The 22,730-nt window shown below is 40.7% G+C and overlaps 2 protein-coding genes across 4 annotated transcripts; one reads left to right on the forward strand and one right to left on the reverse strand.

Annotated features, from left to right (window-relative positions):
* Positions 1-9,583: 9,583 nt before the first annotated feature.
* LOC127759922 (mitogen-activated protein kinase 8) lies at positions 9,584-16,158 on the forward strand. Of its 3 annotated transcripts, none has more exons than XM_052284134.1 (10): positions 9,584-10,210; positions 11,491-11,899; positions 12,498-12,625; positions 12,737-12,796; positions 13,958-14,107; positions 14,190-14,345; positions 14,475-14,686; positions 14,815-14,916; positions 15,183-15,262; positions 15,347-16,158. In XM_052284134.1, the coding sequence occupies exons 1-10, from the start codon at positions 10,160-10,162 to the stop codon at positions 15,769-15,771; spliced, it is 1,773 nt and encodes a 590-aa protein (XP_052140094.1). In that variant the 5' UTR covers positions 9,584-10,159; the 3' UTR covers positions 15,772-16,158. The 3 variants fall into 3 exon arrangements, with proteins under 3 accessions (XP_052140094.1, XP_052140096.1, XP_052140097.1); XM_052284136.1 differs by lacking the exon at positions 9,584-10,210 and adding an exon at positions 10,423-10,458; XM_052284137.1 differs by lacking the exon at positions 9,584-10,210 and adding an exon at positions 11,175-11,239.
* A 631-nt stretch (positions 16,159-16,789) lies between these two features.
* Positions 16,790-21,928, reverse strand: LOC127759923 (uncharacterized). Its single transcript, XM_052284138.1, has 7 exons — positions 21,655-21,928; positions 20,632-20,823; positions 20,231-20,325; positions 19,561-19,666; positions 17,813-18,256; positions 17,382-17,719; positions 16,790-17,191 (listed from the first exon to the last, which is right to left on the reverse strand). Exons 2-7 carry the CDS (start codon positions 20,786-20,788, stop codon positions 17,012-17,014), a joined length of 1,320 nt encoding a protein of 439 aa, XP_052140098.1. The 5' UTR covers positions 20,789-20,823; positions 21,655-21,928; the 3' UTR covers positions 16,790-17,011.
* Between the last annotated feature and the right edge of the window lie 802 nt (positions 21,929-22,730).

Below are 22,730 nucleotides of genomic sequence, written 5' to 3' on the forward strand. Positions count from 1 at the left end.
GCCATTTAGACAGCTATTTGTTAGGCTGAGCCATGGAGGGGAGGGGGCGGTGGCACGGCGTGGACAGCGGGGAGGCCAGAGGGGAGGACGCGCGGCGCCGGCGCAGAGGAGGGGAGGGGACGGCGGTGGCGGCGTCGGCGCCCGGCGCGGAGTCGCAGAAGAAGGGGAGGGGATGGCGCAGCGCCGGCGCGGATAGCGGGGAGCCCGCCAGCCGGGGGCGGCGTCGAGCGTGGAGTCGAGGAGGCTGGCGGTGTCGGGCTCGGGCGAACAGGAACTGGCGCTGCTGGCTGGTGAGACGCTGAGTGGCTAGGTATCCCTCCAACCCCATATGTTTCCGGGCTATTTAGGCCAAGCAACCTATTTGAGCCTAAATTTTTTGGGGGGTGAGGGTCTCTGGGCCAGATTTTGGGTAGTCCAGAGCCCACCAGGACTACCCCTAGCTACGCCCCTGTGGATAAGTGCTTATTCATATTTATCTCTAGAATTAGATTTGTTTTAGGATAGAGTTATGTATTTAGTACAGAGCTATGCTGGATATGTTGGTTTGTTCGATTGCATTTTTATCAATTATACGCTACTTTCGTGTTAAACTATAACAATATAATATATAATAAGACATGTTCTATTATTATGAATTTGATCCTAACTAGATAGGCTGCTGTTAGTATATTTTAAAACGTAGGTAGTATTTTTTTTTTAAAAAAAAAAGACTGGTCGAACGTACTCCCTTCGTCCCAAAAAATGATACCCTGGTTTCCGTGCCCAATGTTTGACCGTCCGTCTTATTTAAAAAAATTATGAAAAAATTTAAAAAGACAAGTCATGCATAAAATATTAATCATGTTTTATCATCTAACAACAATGAAAATACGAATTATAAAAAAATTTCACATAAGACGGACAGTCAAAGTTGGACACTTTTGGACGGAGGGAGTAGGTATTATAATTCGACCGGTAGACGGACTCCTAAGCCCTGATGACACAGAAACAGAGTATCTCATTTCTGTATAGAAGGATCGATGCATTTTGAAACTGCAATAGCACTATGTGAAAACGGAGTGGATAGTTTCCGTCCGCTCCGGTCAAAAACGGATACGGATAGTGTTCGGAGCGGATTTTTTTCGGATAGTTCGAATACGGATACGAATACGGATATTTTTTCTTCGGATATGGATACGAATATGGTAACGCAGTTTCCGGCGAATACGAATACGGAGCCGAATATCCGGAGATTAAGATGCATGGATATCCGCGTAACGCTTGATGTCTCTCCAGCCTCCAGCCCATCCCTTCAATTTCAGCACATAGTTTTCTCTCGGCTATCTAAACCCTAGCTGCCAGATGGGCGACGGCGGCGGCGGCGGTGACGACGGCAGCGGCAAGCCGACGACAGTGGTGGCGGCTGTCTTAGATCTCCTTGGCTCCTTGCTAGAGTTGCTAGGCATTGGCCTTCAATCCCCATAGTGCTTGTTTGTGCTTCCTATCTCCCTAAATCGTGGGACAGTGGGAGGCTAGGAGCCGTCACCACCGCCGGCGGCAAGGCCTCTTGCATGCACTAATCTCTTAGGTAATCCATTGATTTGTTCTTCTCCTGTAACCTTTGTTTTGTGCCTTTCATGAGATCGATAAACTGATGTAGATCTTGGATGTGCTTTTTTTTACTTTGTGTCTAGATTGGTGATGGAGTCTGGTAGTGCAAGTAGTGCAAGTGCAGCTGCAAGTACCACTGCATCATCTCCAGTTTTGCAACTCCCAGCACCTCCAAGCCATGCTACGGCAGCTACGCAGGACACTTCTCCTACTGCTGGTGCCTTGGCACACAATGATGCAATTGATTTGACAACCAATGATGATTCTGAGGTTTTACCTCCTCCTGGTAAGAAGCAAAAGAAGTGTAGTTCTGAAGTTTGGCAGCACTACACTAAATATAAGGTAAGCAAGAAAGGGTCAGATGACACTGTGATTGTAGAGGAGTATGCTAAATGCAACAAGTGCTCATATAAACATCGGTGTGAGAGTAATTGTGGCACTTCTGTTTTCTGGAATCACTTGAATAACAAGCACAACATCAAGTCAGGTCAACAACAACTACAGATGAAAAAGAGTGAAGATGGTACTGAAGGAGCTGTTGAGACATACAGGTATGATGAGACGGTTAGCCTGAAAAGGTTCTATATGGCAATCATTATGCATGAGTATCCCTTTAACATTGTTGAGCATGATTACTTTGTGGATTTTATTAAGTCTTTACGCCCTACTTTTCCAATTAAGAGTCGCATTACTGTGAGAAAGGATATTCTAAACATATATGAAGAGGAAAAGAAGAAATTGTGGTAGCATTTGCTTACACTCTCATGCCGTTTTAGCACAACCATGGACATGTGGACATCTAACCAAAATAAAAGTTATATGTGCATCACAGTTCATTGGATAGATGACACTTGGAAGATGCAAAAGAGGATTATTAAGTTTATGCATGTAGAAGGACATCATTCAGGAAGTAATATGTGCAAAGAGTTTTATGACAACATAGTTGATTGGAATCTTGATAGAAGGCTTGTTGGACTTACTTTGGACAATGCATCGTCTAATGATGTTTGTGTTAAGGGTGTTATTTTAAAACTCCGTAAAATCTCTCCTTTAATTTGCGATGGCATCTTCTTTCATGTGAGATGTTTCAATCATATCTTGAACCTGAGCTGTATTAAAGATCAGAAATACTATTTCAATTCTAAAGCACTCGCCACTGTAGTTTGAGGCATTTCAGAAGTGTGCCTTGGAAGTTAGTTTGGATAACACAAAGGGCCTTTCCATGGATACTCCTACAAGATGGAACTCCACATTTCTCATGTTGAAGAATGCTATCTACTACAGAAATGCTTTTGATAGGTTGTTTCTTCGGCATGGTAGAAAGTATGCAAAGTGTGCTCCCACCAAGGTAGACTGGTCTATGGCAATAGCACTATGCAAGTGCTTGAAGCCATTTCATGAAGCAACTGAACTATTCTCTGGTACTCCATATCCAACAGCAAATCATTTTTTTCGGTAAGTTTTGTTCCATCAAGCTTTATATTGCTGATTGGTGTAACAGTACAGATGGAACAATAAAAACCATGGCAAACGCCATGCAAACTAAATATGATAAGTACTGGGAGAAGTCGAATATGGCTCTTGCTGTTGCATGCTTCCTTGATCCACGTTACAAAACAAGTTCAATAGAGTACTATGGTATGAAGATTTATGGTTTAGAAGCTGCAGAAAAATTTGATGAGTTCAATGGGGTTATCAAAAAATTGTTTGAAGTTTATGCTGCTAGTGCGTGTGCAACATCAAAGAAGAAAGGTGCTGAAATGCATGTGCATCAACTTCAAATTCAATCTGATCCTGTTCATAATACTGATGAGTTTGATGATATCTTTAATGAGAATGACAGTAGCCATGATCATGAGCAACATTTTCAAAGATTTTTGCTTGAGAGAAGTCAGCCAATTTGTAGTGATAAAACCGAGTTACAAATTTACATGGAACAACCACTGTTACTATGGACTTCCAAAGATCCATTTGATATTTTGTCTTGGTGGAAGCTCAAACAAGCAGAATTTCCTATCCTCTGCAAACTTGCTCGTGATTTCTTATGTATTCAACTGTCAACTGTTGCTTCTGAGTCGGCATTTAGTGCTGGTGGCCGTGTTGTTGATCCATTTCGCACCCGTCTTGATCCAGAGGCTGTGCAAGCTTTAGTTTGCACCAAAGATTGGATTAAAGCAGCTAACAATGGTACACTTTGTGTCTGTGTTCATTGCTTATTTGGCCATTCCTTCTTGTATATATCAATATATGTATAGCTGATCCATGATCTGATCTGGCATCATTCTTAGGTTATAAGACTCAGGCTATCATCAATGAGTTGGACATTGAAAGCGTAGAGAGGCATCTGGCAAACTTATTGATAGTGGTGAGCTATTTTCTTATTTTACCTCTATGAATATTTTTCTTAATATAACAACAATATTATTCGACTCCTGTAGGAAAAAGAGGAGAATAATGATGACATGGAACAGGATGATGTTCTGATGGATGAAATGGATGAATAATGATGTTGCAGTTTCCATGCATCGGACTGCAAGTGTACTGAAAATTGCTTTGGGCTAATTACTATTTTGATCTTATCTGTGTTACCTATAAAACTCGAACTTAATATGTGTTGAACTTTTCAACGTGTTTCGATTTGAACACGATACACTTTGTTTAATCTGTGATGCGTCCTACAACGATGATATTTATATTAAATTAGATAAATATATGTGGTGCATTTGTATCTACGAGCAGTTTGAGTGGTCTCTATATTCCGAGAAATATTCGTTTTCGTATTCGTGTTCGATCATATTCGATCCTTATTCGTATCCGCGATAATTCGTATTCGTTTCCGTATCCGAGTTATTCGTATTCGTTTCCGTATCTGCCTAACAATATGAAAATGGATATGGTAAGAGCATTATCCGTCCGTATTCGCTCTGTTTTCACCCCTAGCACTAAGCGACTACATAAGCTATACTACGTAGGAGTAACTATATGATTCGCAATTACAGATATGCAGTATGAACAGTAGTGTTGATACGTACTCTAGTATGAACAGTAGTATAAAATAAGTACTCTCTCAATTCGTAACCGGTTTGCAAGGAAACAAGTTACGTCGCATCTGAGATATCAGGCCAAAATTCGTCCACACTAGCAATAACACACACCCATATGTATCACAGTTGCCGTATATACCAATCCTGCCAGAAACGAAATTAAAACAAAAACGACGCGACGGTGGAGATCCGGCCGGCCCATGTATGCATTCACCCCCCCCCCCCCCCCCCCCCCCGCCGCAAATCTGGCAATCTGCACCGCACGGCACGACACGACACGGACGACGCGACGTCGCACGGCGCCGGGGCTCGGGCTCTCTCGTCCGTCGCTCGCCTGCAGCCAACTTGCACGAGACGCGCGCGCCGTCGTACATGCGGCGACCCCCTCTCGCTCAGCTAGCTAGCTGCCGCCGTCCTCATCAATAGTATACTCTCTCCGTCCAAAAAAAGACAAACGCTGAGTTTTCGTGTCAACGTTTGACTGTCTGTTTTATATAAAATTTTTCTATAATCAGTATTTTTATTGTTGTTAGATAATAAAACATGATTATTAATTTATACGTGACTTATCTTTTTAATTTTTTTCATAATTTTTTTAAATAAGACGGACAGTCAAACATTAGACACGAAAATCAGGGTTTGTTTTTTTTTTTTTTTTTACGGAGGGAGTAGCTAGCAACAACACCAAACCGCGGGATATCTCTCACCAATTTCGATCGGATTCACGGGACCGGCCGCCGTCACGCGCGTCACCTGCGCGCGGATGTATCAACGGCAGGGAGGCGGCAAGCACCAGCGCCGCGAATCAGCCGCATGCGGCTTGGCCCCGAACCGGTCGATCGGCCCACCAGCGCACCAGCGCACCAGCGCCGCACGTTGGCTTACATTATTAAGGAGCAACGGTCGGTTAACGCGAGAGCTGGGGACGTCGCTTTCCGAGAAATTTCTGTACTCTAAACGATACGGAGAAAGAAAAAATGGCGCTAGGCCGCTAGCTCTGTCCTGTCTTTGGGTACGGAGATGTGATCTGTCCATATATGTATAGGCCGCTAGCAAGTGCCAAACATATTTGACAGAATACTACGGGCATGTTTAGATCCCTGCCAAAAATTTTACACTATATCATATCGAACGTTTGAACACCTGCATAAAATATTAAATATAAGCTTAAAAAAATAACTAATTGCACAGATTGCGACTAATTTGCAAGACGAATCTTTTAAGTCTAATTGCTCAATGATTTGACAATTTGGTGCTACAGTAAACATTTGCAAATAATGTATTAATTAGGCTTAATAAATTCACTCGCATTTTACCGACGGATTCTACAATTAGTTTTTTTATTAGTGTCCGAATACTCCATACGACACCCTATATAATATCCGATGTGACACGTCAAAATTTTACACCCCTAGATCTAATACCACCTAGGCTCTGTTCGCCAGAGCGTGTTCCCAACTGGAACAATGCGCACGGAAAACGGAACGGTCCATTAGCGCATGATTAATTAAGTATTAGCTTTTTTGGATCAATATGATTTTTCAAGCAACTTTCGTATAGAAACTTTTTTGCAAAAAGTGTGCGCAGAAAACGAGGGAAATGAGTTAGGAAACTTGGGGTAAGGCTATTCCCAATCCAAGACACTAGACATAGTTTCCATAAACTACACGTCATCAAGAAACTAGTACTAGACACTACTCTTTAAATGTAAACACCACTTTTTCATACTTAAATTTAATATTATTTATCTCATATGATGTCTTGGATGTTGCGTAGAAACCATGTCTTATGGAAGACCTGGTTTCCTTCTCTTTACTCATTTATTCACTTGTCACATCATTTTTTATTCTAGACGGCAGCTTATTTAATATTATGGATGCCATCCTAATTATTGAGTTGGGAATGGCATAAGAACACAGCCCTAGTCTTGCGCGAAGCTGGCGTTTTCATCGATGCATGGACACCAACGGAACGACGTGGATGTCATCTCTCCGTGTTTATTGTGACTCATTCTATAGCTAGAGTCGGTAAAGGGATCGCTGGTAATCGATCGATCATACTTTAACAAAGAAAAGTCGGGACGAAGACGCGTGTGCAAGTAAATCAACATAAGCACGCACGCATCACACGCTAATTATAATTTTTGCTGTGTTTGCTTCAGCGAACATCCAAGACCCACGTGACACCGACAAGACGATCGAAAAGACGAGATTTTCAGTATGAAATAAGATGGCTTCTAATAATCCATAGTACTATAAATAGTTAAGGTTAAGTTCAATCTGTGGATATTAAAGTCTTAGTTATCCACAAATAGGGATATAATTTACAAATATATTAAATACGGTTGAACTCTTTAGTTGGCTCTAGCCATTACTCCATATCGAATTTTCTATTCCCGGTATTCCTTCCAATTTACTTGAGTTAGCAATTGCTAGTACATCAGACTTTGCGTCTTAGAGTTGATATAAAGAAAGAATGGACTCTTCTCCCTCCTACACATAATCAAAAAGTTTAGTACTGTGATAACTCTATGGCCTAACTCATTTATTGTCTTTCCACATATTTTAAGATTGAAATTATTAATTGTCTGTTCATCTACTTGCATAGTCGACTATTATTATTGTTAGACACAAAGAAATGTATTTTTTCAAAATTATCTTTTAGGCTTGGCTATAATTGAAGGAGATAATTAAATAGACTTAACGATCAATCTAGTTCAAAGGATATTAGTTCAGCAGCCAAACTACACCTTACAGGGTGCATGGGAGAAAATGTGAAGACAACTAGCTAAAATGTCATTTTCCCCTTATTTAAAATAGCATAGCAACTCGTACACATAATTTTAGCAATGACAGGGCAACCTAGGAACAAAAGTCATAGTTTGGACGCAGCAATCAAAAAGGGGGCAATAATTTACACAATGATTGTTTCTCATAATTTAACAGCATTAAATTCTTTATTATCCATATAATGCAGGAAAATTTTCTAACAATAAAACGCTAGCTTTCATCTGTACTGCACCCGATCTCACATAAATGCATTTAAAAATTGTGTGTAATCAACCCAAAAACTTTTTCTACCATTATCCGAAACAATTAGGAAGTGTTTAGATTTCAGCTGACCAAAAATGTTCTCAACTTATCATCATAACCCTAAAATGGGAACCTAATTGTTTTGATTACTCTCACTATTAATAAATATTCAAAAAGAAAATCCCTTGTATCATAGATAAATATGTTAAAGCAATAAACTACATTAACCCAAACATCAAATAAATTTTCAACTCATAAAGAACATAAAAAGTTGCATATTAAGTATTCAAACTCAACATAAAAGTAACATAGAACCATACTAATACAAAATTACAGTTACAATAAACTAATACTCCCTCCATCTTATATTTATCTTCCCAAAATAATCATCATCTAACAAATATCTCTTTGTTTATTTGTACAAAGAGTAAATGTGCATCATTGAATGTATTGCATACAACCAACCAATATCTTTCTATTGGTGTAATGACATGCAATATTTAAAACATGCGCAATCCACGAGACACGAAGCGATGGAGCAACTTAACCGATGATGATTAATTGAATGATGAATATTTTAGCTTCTCTAGTCTTGGTGCCTTTTGTTTAGGGGATTAACAAACTGGATGGAACTCTGCTATACGTATGACCGAGCCATCGACTCATGTCCGACTATGTCATATCAACCAATCACTGAGCTTGTTTCTTATCATGTGGACCCAAACAAGCAGCATTTATACCTATATATACACTAGTCGAATGTAAGTTGTACATATGAGTCGGACGCATAGCAATTTCCAACTGGATGGAGAGAGTATTGCACTTTTGCGTAACGATGCAATTTTAGATTAGTGGTGTGTAGTTTTAGATAACTGAAATCTATCAAATCCCAAACTATTAATATTGTATCATTTGAAAAATGTCACCATTAATATAAATATCAATAAAAAATAGATTCATAGTTAAGTAGATTTGTGAAAAAAAAATAGTACTCCCTCCGTCCCATAATATAAGGGATTTTGACTTTTTACTTGCACTGTTTGACTATTCGTCTTATTAAAAAATTTAAAATTATTATTTATTTTATTTGTGACTTACTTTATTATTCAAAGTATTTTAAGCATAACTTTTCGTTTTTATATTTGCACAATTTTTTTAATAAGACGAGTGGTCAAACATTACAAGTAAAAAGTCAAAAACTCTTGTATTATGGGATGGAGAGAGTACTAATATAAGTAAACCGACTTTCTGGTTTCCATCGAAATTGATCGAAAACTGACAACATGTTAGAGTTGTAAACGCAAAGTTGACAGAGCATGTTAGGGCGGGGAGATCACACGTGATGCATATCGACGGTTTAATTGGAATAATAATTGCAAAAAGGTATCGTAGGGGAAAAGAAAGAAAATAAAAAAGGGGAAACAGATATACACACGATGCATGCAAAAGAGCATGATTAGCATCACATGCCATACACGACTATTTTAGAATTCCCGGATCAAAACCTTATTGTCTTATATATCTCGCCACCCTGGGCAAGTGAACCAACACCCCAGATCTAACCACCGATAATTGCGATATCTTATCATGTTACATCGCACGGCGCACGAAGCTTCGTACCCAAGGGCGATGCACGATGAGAGAAAAAAGAAAAAAAAAGGCCTGAAAACCCGATCAGCTTGGTCATATATATGGCCATGTGATTCGCACACCTAAAGCAACGGCGAGAGGATAAAATAGGGAGAAAAAGGTCGCGAAAACAGCGTCAACCCTGCTCGCCGGCGCACCGACCGACCAGAGCCGAAAACTTCCACCACCACACCACAGCGTCAAAAGGCACCCCAAAAATCCCACCCAAAAAAACCAATCCCCAACCCCAACCCCAGTGCCCGCCACGCCACGCCGCGTTTGCGCTTGCACCGAGTGCGCCCGAAACCCACCAACCAACCCGGCGGCACGGCACCGCAGTTTCACGGTTGGTTTCACCGTTTCGTGCGTGTTTTTAGCGTGATCCTCCCGGACCCGGAGGCCGGAAGCGACAGGACAGACAGGGACGAGGAGCTCTCGCTACAACTACTACAACTGCAAGAGCTCGTTGGTTTTTTTTAACCCCCACCGCGTCCGCGACCCCGACCGATTTTTGCAGTGGTTCGCTCGCGACGCCAACACGAACTCGCGAAGGCGAGGCGGCTTTGCACGCACGCACGCACGCACGCACGCGCGGCCTACCTCCTCGGCGCGAGTTGCTCAGTCGCAGGGGGGGAGGTGGGAGCGGGGCGGGGCGGGCGTCCCGGTCGGGGATTGCGCTGGTTCGATCCCCCCGCGCGTGTGGGGGTGTGGGTGCGTGGGATCGATCTCTCCCTCTCGCTCGCTCGCTCGCTCGCCCTAGCACCTCGCGGGCGGGGCGTCGCATGCGGCGGCGCGGCGAGGCGAGGCAAATGCGGGTGGATTCGTCGCTGGCGGTGGAGGAGAGGTGAGGGGGCGGCGGCGGCGATGGCGATGCAGACGATGCAGACGGAGCAGCAGCAGCAGCAGGGGAGGAAGGTGAGAGGAGGTGGCAATTCATTTTTTGTTGCGCGGTGTTTCTCGCCGGGGGTGGTTGGGTTTTTGGTGGAGGGTGGTGGTCTCATGGTCATGGGTGGTTGGCGTTTGGAGATCGGTTTGGTCGTCCCGCGGGTCGAGACGATCTTGAGTTATATGGAGTCGTGGGATTTTGTGCAAAAGAACGATTTGTTTCCCTTCCTTTCTTTCTCGTGGAGCTTCGGATTCGGATGCGTACGAGCGTAGTAAGGGTTTGTTCTTGCCATTGTTTTCCTCCGCTTTTTTGCTCGACTTTTATCCGCGGATGACTCCGTATGTTGGATTGTGGTGAATTTCAGTGGATTTTGAGCTCTGCAGTCGCTGTAGTTCTCGATTCTCATGTTCCATTTGTTCGCAAAAGAGATTTTTTTCCCCCTCCCCTTCGCCTTTCTCTGGATCGGAAATTATCCGAATTGTCAGAAGGTTCTCTATTCGATTTAACCGTGGATGCCTTCTTGATAATATCTGAAACCTTCTGGTGCTGGGCGACGTCTGCTTTTTGTGCCCTCGAAAGGAAATGGCATCCTTTGACAACTTTTCCCGAGTCAGTCGAATACTCATTGCGCCTTGATGAATAACTAGTAATTCAGAGAATTTTCCCACCCCACTTCTAATCCGAGATAACACTCCAAGGAGAGAAGATTAATTCAGATGCTACTTAGAAGCATCACAAATGCGGTATAAGATTCGCTGAGTAGATATGTTTATCCTAAGCCAGCTCTGCGGCCTTTCTTACCTTCTTGGTTTTTTTTACTTGCAAGAAAAGAATAGCCAATCATTTTAATTGTCCCAGTGGATTATCTAATCAATATATTCCATGCCCACTTTGGAGGCATAGTGATCGAGATGGTTTTATGCCCCAGAGGCCAAGAGCACTTCTTAAGAGTCATTATTTGGCTTTTTTTTAGTCTTGTTCGGTCTTAGGCTTTGATTGTTTCGTTTTGCTCATTGCTGGAGAGTGGAGACTAAGGAGTCTTTGCATCAGAAGGGCAGGTGTAGCTACTGTCTTTTCTGATACATCAGCTACTAGAGTCCAGTTGCTCGTTCTAGGATCTATCTGAGTTTGTTGAACTAGGATCTGTCTGAATTTGTTGTACGCAGATTAACCATCTGCTGTTTCAGTGGTCTGTTAGCAAGTACTCTTCTATGCATTCAAAGACATTAGCTTTGAATTATATACTCCCTCTTTTTTAAACAAGCTATCTCCAGCATAGTGTTAACTCAATTTATTGACTTATGTTCAGGGTTCGCCAGAGATGGATTTCTTCAGCGAATATGGTGATGCTAACAGATACAAAATACAGGAAGTCATTGGCAAAGGAAGCTATGGTGTAGTTTGTTCAGCTATTGACCAACATACTGGCGACAAGGTTGCAATCAAGAAAATACACAATATCTTTGAGCACTTATCTGATGCTGCCCGAATCCTCCGTGAGATCAAATTACTCCGGCTATTACGGCATCCTGATATAGTTGAGATCAAGCATATAATGCTACCTCCATCAAGGAGGGACTTCAAGGACATATATGTTGTCTTTGAGCTGATGGATACCGATCTCCACCAAGTCATCAAGGCAAATGATGACTTAACCAAAGAACATCATCAGTTCTTTCTTTATCAGATGCTTCGTGCTTTGAAATATATTCATACTGGTATGCTTCCTTTTAGAAACTGAGGTCTGAGCTAGCACAGCGTTTATTGATGACTGTAATATTTGTTTAGTGTTGAGGGATAATTTATTCTCTGAAATGTTGGGTAAAGTTTATTCACATTTTTTTGGGTTCTTTGTTATGCTTCATGAAGAGCATAAACGATCTTGTAGTGTGCTCGCACATGAATTTGGCACAGTGCTAGCCCAATAAATAAGTCCACTATAAATAAAGGAAATTGTCATTCCCACATCATTTGCCTTTAGTTGCTTATCCTGTTCATTACATTATTTTTGCCCTGTGGAGATTCTGTTTGTTGCCATCCTCTTATTTCTTTAAAGTATTTCCCACTATTTTGCATCTTTTATTGATTACTAGATACTATACTTGCACTTTCTTTGTCTATCTAGAAATTGACTAATTGTACAACATGTCATCATTACTGTTTTCTGCTATTCACTGTTGAGCCATTAACATTATCACCACTGAAAATCCTTCTCGTCGAGTTTTAAACTGCATGCTCATTTAGATCTTTCAGAATGGGGAGATGCACTTGGTTTACATGTATTGCTTATCCTAACCATCAGTTTATGTACTGCAGCTAATGTCTATCATCGTGATTTGAAGCCAAAGAACATATTGGCAAACGCTAACTGTAAACTCAAAATATGCGATTTCGGTCTAGCACGAGTGGCATTTAATGACACTCCTACAACGGTATTCTGGACGGTGTGTGACATTGTACATTCATATATTGCATTATCTGCAATAGCACATGCATAGTTTTGCTACGTAAGTTTTATTTTCTATTTCATAATTTTCTTTCTTTGTTTTTTGCAGGATTATGTTGCTACTAGATGGTATAGGGCTCCTGAGTTGTGTGGTTCTTTCTTTACTAAGGTAATTAATCTGTAGTTCTCATGTGTTGTTTGTTGGAATATTTGCTTGGGCTACTTCCCCAGAAGCTCTATAACATGATTTGCTTGGTCTACTTGATGGTATATTGCTGAATTATATTTTCTGTTAAAATTCATTGTCACATCCCTATACATGATTTTGCTATGGTTTTCTGCATGCTCTTCTGACTGTACACATTTTATCATAGAGAAATGTAATATTTTTATATCATAAAGACATTATATTTCAATTTAACTAGTGTAATACATTGAGTGTTATGCCAATAGAATGATAATGGCAGCTATTCTAGAGCCTAGTATTCATGGCCACACACACTATACTGGTGGTATGCCAACATGCTGGTATACAATAGTTGTCACTTGTCAATCTGTGGCCCTTCCTTGATATGCAGCCATTTATGTCAGTCATAGCAACTACTGTTGATGCTAAGTGGACTTCCTAATATTTAACAATCACAATTCGAATTAACTAGTGTTACATATCGTCATAAATCATACTTCACATTTTGTGGCCTCTTTCCCATTCCTCCAAGCCTTCATTTGGATCTTTGACAACGATCGTGTGACTATATTCTGTTTTATGATGTCTGGCTCAATTTTACTTTATCTTGATTAATCGGGTGACTTGATTCCAAGCTCCCTACAGATATGCACATGTTACTGTTTAGAAACTTCATATGCGGTCATTTTTTATTTTCCTGAAAGATTAATGTCTATGTGTTAAATTTATCCTGTTGTACATAACCCTTTTTATGCACAAGTACCCCCATAGCTATATGTGATTTTACATCAGGCCATTCATTCCCTTTGATTCCGATTTGGCTTTTTACCAGCTGGTATAACAGGGATCATTCCTTCCAAATTGTCTTGTTCAGAAGCTGCATTAATAGGCGGCATTTGCTACCTTTTTAGTAGGTATTGCTTTCATTGATCATCATAGATAGTTTTATTAGTATTATTTGGTTAGGTTTGAAAAGTACAGCATTTACAGTGACCTGAGAGTTTATTTGTCTGTTTGACATCTAGGCGAAGTGATAGGATTAATGTAGTTAGCTGATATTTTCTTCACTTTTACGCCAACTGTTCAACTAATATCTGCTCCTCTGTAAATTTCAATGGATGCTAAATCGATTGTACTGTGCAGTATTCACCAGCTATTGACATATGGAGTATTGGCTGCATTTTTGCTGAGATTTTAACTGGGAAGCCTTTGTTTCCTGGTAAAAATGTGGTTCACCAGTTGGATCTGATGACTGATCTCTTGGGTACTCCATCAATGGATACTGTTACAAGGGTATGCTTTGCCTTTCATCAATGACTAATGCTCCAAAGTGAACTATCCATAATAAATGCCAGGTATCATGTTGTAACTGCAGATTCGGAATGAGAAAGCAAGGAGGTACTTGAGCAGTATGAGGAAAAAGCAGCCAGTACCTTTTTCTGAGAGATTCCCAAAAGCAGATCCTGCTGCACTCAAACTTCTGCAGAGGCTTTTAGCATTCGACCCGAAGGATAGACCAACTGCCGAAGAGGTTAGTTTTTATTAATGAATGTCGAATTAAAACTTCTGTAGTTTGTACTTCCATGTGATGGCTGCACCTGGTGTCATTTGGTGCTGAAATCATTCTAATGATATTCATTTTCATTGATTTACATATCAGGCGTTGGCTGATCCATATTTTAAAGGCCTTGCGAAAGCAGAGAGAGAACCATCATGCCAGCCAATAACAAAGATGGAGTTTGAGTTTGAGCGGAGAAAGGTGACTAAAGAGGATGTGAAGGAACTTATATTCCGTGAAATACTGGAGTATCATCCTCAACTTCTTAAGGATTACATGAATGGAACCGAAAAAACAAACTTCCTATATCCTAGGTTCGTCCCATGGATTCTTTTCCATCAGTCATGCTCCCCGCCTCCTTTCTTTTTGTTTATTCCCATCTTCTGCACCCCATTGGTTATAACTAATACATTTTCGGTTGCGCCTAATTGTTATTACACAGTGCCCTTGACAACTTTCGGAGACAATTTGCTAACCTGGAAGAAAATGGAGGGAAGAATGGAGATGCTGTTCCATCAGACAGGAAACATGTTTCGCTCCCAAGGTGGCTAAAACCGTTTTAACCATCAATGGTTTTCTTCCCATTGAAAGTATATTTTTGTTGATTATGATGCCAAGTTTGCTTCTGTTAAGAAAACTGCATCAAATCAAACAGATAGATCGTACTTGCATCATTATAAAACTTTGTTTCATGATTTTATGGTACTATAAAACCTCTGTACACATCAGAAAGTGGGTGATTTGAGGTGATATCAATAACAGAGACCACCGTTGGAATATTGGTGCTGACCTTTAATTTCTAATTTGCAGGACTACTACAGTTCATTCTGCTCCAATTCCTCCCAAAGATCATCAAAATATAACTTCCCAAGTACCCCAAAGGATTCCAGGTAATAGTTTCTCCTAAATAAATTTATCAAGCTCATTTCTTCAGAGGATTCCATCCGATATATTTTCTTCTGATAATTTCTCAGGTAGAACAGGACGAGGGGCTTGCCCTGTAATACCATTTGAGAATTTGAGTGCAATGGGCCCATACAATCAACGAAGGGTGGTAAGGAATCCAGTGCTTCCTCCAGCCACCACCAACCTATCAGCATATGCCTACCACCGTAAATCGGATAGCTCAGAAAGAGAGCTCCAGCAGGAGCTTGAGAAAGATCGCATGCGGTACCAGCCATCAGAGCATTTCATGGATGCTAAGGTGGTGTCACATATGTCCCATGATTTGAGAGCTTCCTCTTACTACGTTTCAAAGGCGAAATCTGATGTAGCAGACAGAGCTGCCTTACAATCCAACATGATGCAGGGAATTGGCCCTTTTAATGGCATTGCTGCAGTTGGAGGTAACTACAATAAAGTCAGTACTGTTCAGTATGGGGTCTCGAGGATGTATTAGGGTGCAATGGCCACTTCAAAAATGCTCCGCTGAGCTGATTAATAACATGAAAGAATCCAAGTACCCAAGTGCCTTATCAGCCAAAGATTCAGACAAAGAATACAGGACCAACAATCTGATCGAGGAAGCGTCGAGGCGGTGAAAATGAAATTACAGAATGTGGAAAAGACAAACATCTTGCTAGCCATTGATCTAGCCTGCCAAGAAAGGCATGCCATATTGCCGTGCCGTCAGTTATTTGCTGCTAAGAAGAAAAAGAAATGGGAGAAAAGGGAAAAAGATGAGCGAGTGATCTACTTTGAATGAAAGAGAACTTATGGGAATAAAAATAGCGAGCTTATGTATATACAATAACTTGATTCTATATATTACTGCCAGAGACAGCCATTTCTTTTGTTCCACATGTGGACATGTGGGGGTGTGTGTTTTCTTTTTGTATCACTGGGCGTCTCAGCACAAATGCTTGCGAGACAATTCCCTTGTAGAACAGGAGTACATTTTGGTGTAACATAAAAAAGAACCAAAAAAAAAATTTGAGGACTATAGTAAATGTTAATGAACTGTTTGCTTCTCTTAGAGTGATGGGAAATGATAGTGAATTGATGTTACTTGTGTTTTAGGATTGTCAGAACTGACCGCACCACTAACTACTGAGATGAATTTGGTTAACGGTTACAGGCTTACAGCATGAGCAGTACCTGTAGACCAGAGTTCAAACATGAATTAGGTGGTATCGTGCTTCAAATGCTACGAAATTTAATACATCGACGAGCAAATTATATTTGGACGTGGTGAGTATTACTTCAAATGCAGCGATGTTTCAACGATCTCGAGAGAAAAAAACATGTAAACATAAGTTTCCACAACGCAATTGCGACTAAATTAATTAGTTGCCAATTGAGAATCTGACAGTGGGAAAAAGAGATGCAAGAATCCGTCCTGGACAGTCCCAACAGTCTGATCGAACGGCAACATCAAATGTACGGGACACTTAACAGGAAGGAAACAGAGAACAAAATTTGTAAAGTTCACTTTCATTTCCGGCAGCATACTATGTACAGAACTGTTTAAGAAATACGAGGATATGTACAATTCACAACTAGCTCTAACACCAAAATTCTTAATCCTATGAAAACCACCCACTGTAAAAAAGGAAAAGAAAAAGGTCAACAAGCCCGGTTAACATGTTAATTAAGTTTCTGTTCCTCTATCTGAGTAAACAAAAAGCTATCCCTAACATTTATTGGAAAATCTCAGCAATATCCTTTTTGTCGCCAAACTTCTTGGCAATTATGGGTCGGACATCATCCGCAGAAGCAAGGGTCTCCAGGAACGGAATCAGCTGAGGTAATGCCTCATCAGAGGAGTCGCTAAACCAACTCTCTATGGGTATACCATTATTCACTTGCAACTGGAAAACCTGAATGAAACATGGATATTAGTATTCAGGTGCTCATCGGATACTTCATGCGATAGTTGATGAATGGGAGATTTCAAAAATTCAGAGATGTAGGTCCAGGACACTTTAACACTGAACCTTCTTAAAAACATAAGTGACAACATTTAGAACACGAAGTGCATTAGCGCAGAACAAGTTATCAGCAGTTTACCTGCGGAGTGTTGTCAATTATGACAACTTTAGCAAGGTCAACTCCAACAACTGTCAGATCCTTCGTGTAGCTAGTGTTCGTAAATACACATGACTCCCGGAAATAACGCCTAGAGAACAGTTTTTTCTCTGGATCCAAGATGTCAAGCAGCTGATCTGCATAAACACTTTGGCTGGCTGTGAATATAACAACCTCAAACATCTCAGCCATTTTTTGGAGGAACATGTGGAGATGTGGTCTCTTCCTCACATAAACCATATGCTCCTTCATATCAAAGAACACTGGAAAGGTAAAGTCATAGTCATCACACTGCTCTGTGGTCGAATGAACAAGGGTTTCTGCACAGGAAGGAAAAATAACAATATATTATTCTCTGGGAAACATCAATAGAGTCCTAAAAAATAATAAATCTTTTAAAACCAGCAACATACCGTCCAAATCAAGTACAAGAGTGACCTTCCTGGCCCTTTGCTCCTTTGATACAGCATGTGAGTTCAGCTCAGTAAAATCAACGAGATTAGGCAAATCCTCCTCAGCCAGATGTGGATTGAGCCACTCTAACACCTCTGAGTTACTAAATAGCATATCCCCCTCAGATCTGCATGGCTCATTACCAATACTGGCTTCTGTAGTGCTCTCAGTAAGTGGGAATACTCCACATCGGCCACTTATATTCACCAATGAATCAATTGGTACAACTTCATCATATAATGCAGTAAAACTACCCAGAAACTCAGAGGGCGTATCCAATAGGAAAGAGAAAGCATCATCAGGATTATAAATGTCCAACAGACTGCAACCCTCATTCGAGCCCCAGCTTTCTTCATGACAATTAACGGTACAGCTATTATATGATGCAGAATTTGCATCTTCATCTGCAAAAAATACCATGCATAATTATAAATAAGTACACACATTTACAAACTGAAACTTGCTTTTGAGTAGTAATAACTAAATGTTCAACATAAGCATGTCCCAAATAAATATTTCTACATTTTCTCCTCAAGGAGCTATTACAAAATAAGGAACACAATTCAAATCATGCTTATCAGTTACTGCCCCACAACTGCAAGAATTAGAAATTCGTCCGTTGGCAATAGGTAGATGAATAGACAACTTTCAAGAGAAGCAGTTCATGATATATTTAATAGATTTGCCACTATCACAAAAAAAATGATAATCTTGTGGGTTTAATCTGGTGATATATTTGATGGATTTGCCACTATCACATATTATTCAGATTCACTACCAATCAAAATGCCTAGACAATCAGTCACCATGAATTTCTGGTATGATCATTTGCATATAGCGCCAGCGCACACCTTTCTCTTTCCACAATAGAATGGACAAGTATATATTGCATATCATGATTTTATACAGAGGCCAAAGATAGCATGTACAGCAAAAGCTCATCTCAAGTTATCAATTTAAGCAAACATCCTAGGTTTGTTCATCGATATAATGTTGAGAGACTGACATGGCATTATGACAAAAAGGTTTTCGAACTAGGGGGAATTGAAATGATTGCATTGCTATCTCAGCTAAAAACTACATATGTGGCACATCGTTTTTGGAGCAAGAGATGCAATGAAATTAAAAGATCAGAAATCCTCCAGCCAAGCAAAATCAGAATTTGTGATAAGTTGGCACAAAGACAAAAACAGTGTCCAGTTTGTGGACATAAATAGATTAATGTGGCATTCTTGCAGTAGAACTTCTGAAATTTGGATCATTTATATACAATTCCCTATCAGCAATTCAGTGTATACTGTATAGCTTGACCGCACAGAAATAATCATATTAAATTTGCAACACCAGATGCTAATGTAGCATACATATTTTTACACATTTTCAAAAGTGTATACACAAAGAATGATCAGAATCATGCATTAAATAAAGACTGATGACCAAAAAGTCCAATATAATCTAAAAGTAACAAAGGAATATTCCAGTCATTACTAGCAAAGAAATCTTGTTTTTAATTCTATTCTTGGTAAGATTGGTTTTCAGATAACTTAGAATCTATGGCATCACATTGTAAATGCTTTGCTAATTGCAATATGAAAATGCAAAGCGCGCATGGAAGTGTAAATACCTAGCGCATAGCAAAATTAATCTTGCTACTTCGCTTAATGGATATATATCCTAAGTCACTTAAGGTGAAAGGGTTGCTCCTTACCTTTGTCAAAATAATTTACTACATTTAACTGAGATCTGATGTCTTCATAATTAACTAACATATCATTCTCCATATTTGGTGAAACTGCCACCTCAGATATTAAATCCTGTAAATCAACATGGAAACATTACATTGCAGAAGATTCTATAAAATAACAGAATAACAATGATTCTGATATAGAGTGCTGAGACATAAAATAGGAGAGAATACACCAAAATAATGAAGCTATATACCTAGCCTACAAATGTTAGTTCATAACACAAATAAGAAACAAACACAATGCCTTCTGCCCTTTATAACAAATCATTAACTGAAACTAGTTGGAAGTGCAAGGTCAAATGACAAATCAGTTTCCTCTTGGCTTCAATACTTCCATTTAATTATAATAAGTTTCCTCTTGCATTTCAGTTTGTCTCCCCAAACTGATTAGTGCAATGAACTTTGGAAAGAAATTGCAATAGTTATATCTCCATAATCAGAACTCAGAAGTTAGTGGTTACTCATTTGTAATCAGAAGTTCATTGGACTAATTAGTTTGGAGAGACAAACTGAAGTACAAGAGGAAACTTATAATAATGAAATGGAAGTATTGAAGCCAAACGGTTGAACACAAAAGTAAAGTGTGACAATAATAATTATAATAATATATGATCAGATGATGATGCCACACCTTGAGCAAAGATGCTCCTCCAAGAGCATCATCCAAACTAGCAGCTTCCATGATCATAATGTCCTGGCCAGCTAACTGAGTTGTCAAATCCAGCTCTGAAAAAGGAAATAGAATCAATGAAATATGCACACCCTCACTAACCTTTGATCACTAACAATGCACAATTTAAACACATTTTCCAAATAGCTAAGTAAAACCAACTTAACAAACATGAGTTGTTAAATTATCTACCTATAAAAAATAGCTTCTGAATGCAACATTAGGCACACACAGTTCCTGTTCAAGAGAACTGTAATAAACAGTACAGCTAAATTACATATATTTTAAGGGAAAGTTGAAAGAAACTCCACATCAGTAAAGAATCAGCCTTAACTCCCACAGAGCTGCCTGCAGTCACTTACCATCATGGGGATCTTTATAAGGCAAGTTCAACACAGCTGACTGCTCTAGTTCGCTGACTTGAAAATGTGAGATCTTCATAGATTTTGTGGGTTTGGAATCAAACTCATCCCTAAAAACATCATCGTCAAAGTTCCTCTTCATCCTCAGTGCTGGCATCTTGAGCAGCGTTGTGCTTGAAACTATAAAACCCTCTGCAGAACAAATACAAAAGTTGGAGAATACACCTTAGAAATATATATGAGATCTCAATATATATGGTCGATAGACACAGCCTTAAAATGAACTCATGAAGGAACGTAAACATTTAGTACAACCTATAACAAGAAAAGCCTGCCGTTGAGAAAAGATCTAGCTTTCTTAAGACAGTTTTTACTATTCAATCACGCCTTCTACAAGCACTCAGTTGCTTCCTCAAAAGCAGACTCCTTTAGTTCTTTTAACAGCAAAGGAGGTGCAACCATTAAAATGGTTAAATTAATTCCTTTCTTCAGTTACGCAAGTAATCGCATAGCAGTAGACGTATTAACCTACTAATCATGCCTTAATCAACAGATTTGTACTTGCAACATAAAAAGATTACCAAACATGCTGCATATAGAAAACGAAGTAGAGCAGAAGCTTTAGACGAGATCATTTGTACAGCTACGGTACTATTGCAGAAAGATAATTTTCTACGGCTAGATCGGCAGTAATAAAGCGTCAGTAGAGCCAAGGAAGCAACGAAATTGAGGGACAACCAGGTGGGATCACGGTAAGACCAACGCGAAGACCCAAACCCTAGAAAGGAAAATTCACAACGTGGCAGCCATCTCAACGAATTACCGCAACCTCCCTACCAAACTAACATCTCCTAATTAGAAAAAGAAAAATGCTGAAATCTCATCAAACAAACCCCGAAATCACGAACAGAGAGCACCCAGATCACCGCCGTAAATTAAAACCTACCGTGGGGGTTCAGCGGAACCCCTCCAACCAATTCACTCAATTCTGCTCGGAAACACGAATCGCTGTACAATTCTTACCTGGAGTGAGTCAGCTCGAGCGAATTCAACCCCGAGTCGCGCCCCCACCCTCCAAACCTCCCTCGTCGACCGTCCGCGCGCGCGCGACCACCACCGGAGAGGAGGCTACCGCGCGAGGTCGCCGACGAGAGACACAGAGAGAGAAGAGGAGCACCTCGCCGCCCGCGCCTCCCGCCCTTCTCGCCGGCCGCGCGCTCGGGGGGGAAGGCGACGCGGAGTCGCCTCGCCTCCGGGGACTCGCGCTGCACAACGGAGACGGAGAAGGGGGGAGAGAGAGAGAGAGTAGAGGGGAGAGGAGAAGAGAGAGAGAGAAGCATTAGAGGGAGGGGGATAGGGGTATTTCCGTCACTCCACGGGAAAAACCGCCTTCGACGCGGGGGTTGTGAGGGGCAGGGATGTCATTTTGGCGGGGAGACGGAGGGGGGAGGTTGCGTGTCACGGTTGGTGAGCAATCGGGGTGTGTGGATGGACGGTCCGGATGAGAGGTTTGTGGTGATGGGGGTGGCCTCTCGGCCGTTGATGTTATGGGCGACCGTGGTCTGAGTCATCGGTCCACTAGCCCATCACGTCACCGGAGAGGGACGGAGAAAGGGAAACGTGGTTACGCTTCTTCTGTATCTGTAGCAAAGTAGTAGAAGTAATTTCTTTTTTCGAATAAGAAAAGTAAAAGTAATTTCGCTGCATGTTTAATGGAGTATTATTATACTGTAATCTGTGTGAACTTCACCTTAATCTGTGTGTAATTACTGTGTACTGCAGCTACGGCTCCACTTCACTAGATCGTGTGTATTCGTGTGTGGTATAGTTTACCCTGACACGCATGAACGATCCGGCCCAAATATAAGACGGCCCGCGCGACTCGACCGAATTACGCCCAATTATACAGTGGGCCTCACGTTGGTCGCTAATACCGCTCCGGCCCAGTTACCGAAGGCCGCACGGGTGCCGTGATCCCGTTCAGGCCTATTTAGTTGCGAGGAAAAAGTACACCAAAGGCCCCTCAACTTGTCATCGAGTTACAAAATTATCCCCTAACTAAAAAAACCAGATACCGGGAACGTCCGTATCTGGTTCTG

The sequence above is a fragment of the Oryza glaberrima genome, chromosome 1, assembly GCF_000147395.1.
Source record: "Oryza glaberrima chromosome 1, OglaRS2, whole genome shotgun sequence".
In the NCBI taxonomy this organism is placed as follows: Eukaryota; Viridiplantae; Streptophyta; class Magnoliopsida; order Poales; family Poaceae; genus Oryza; species Oryza glaberrima.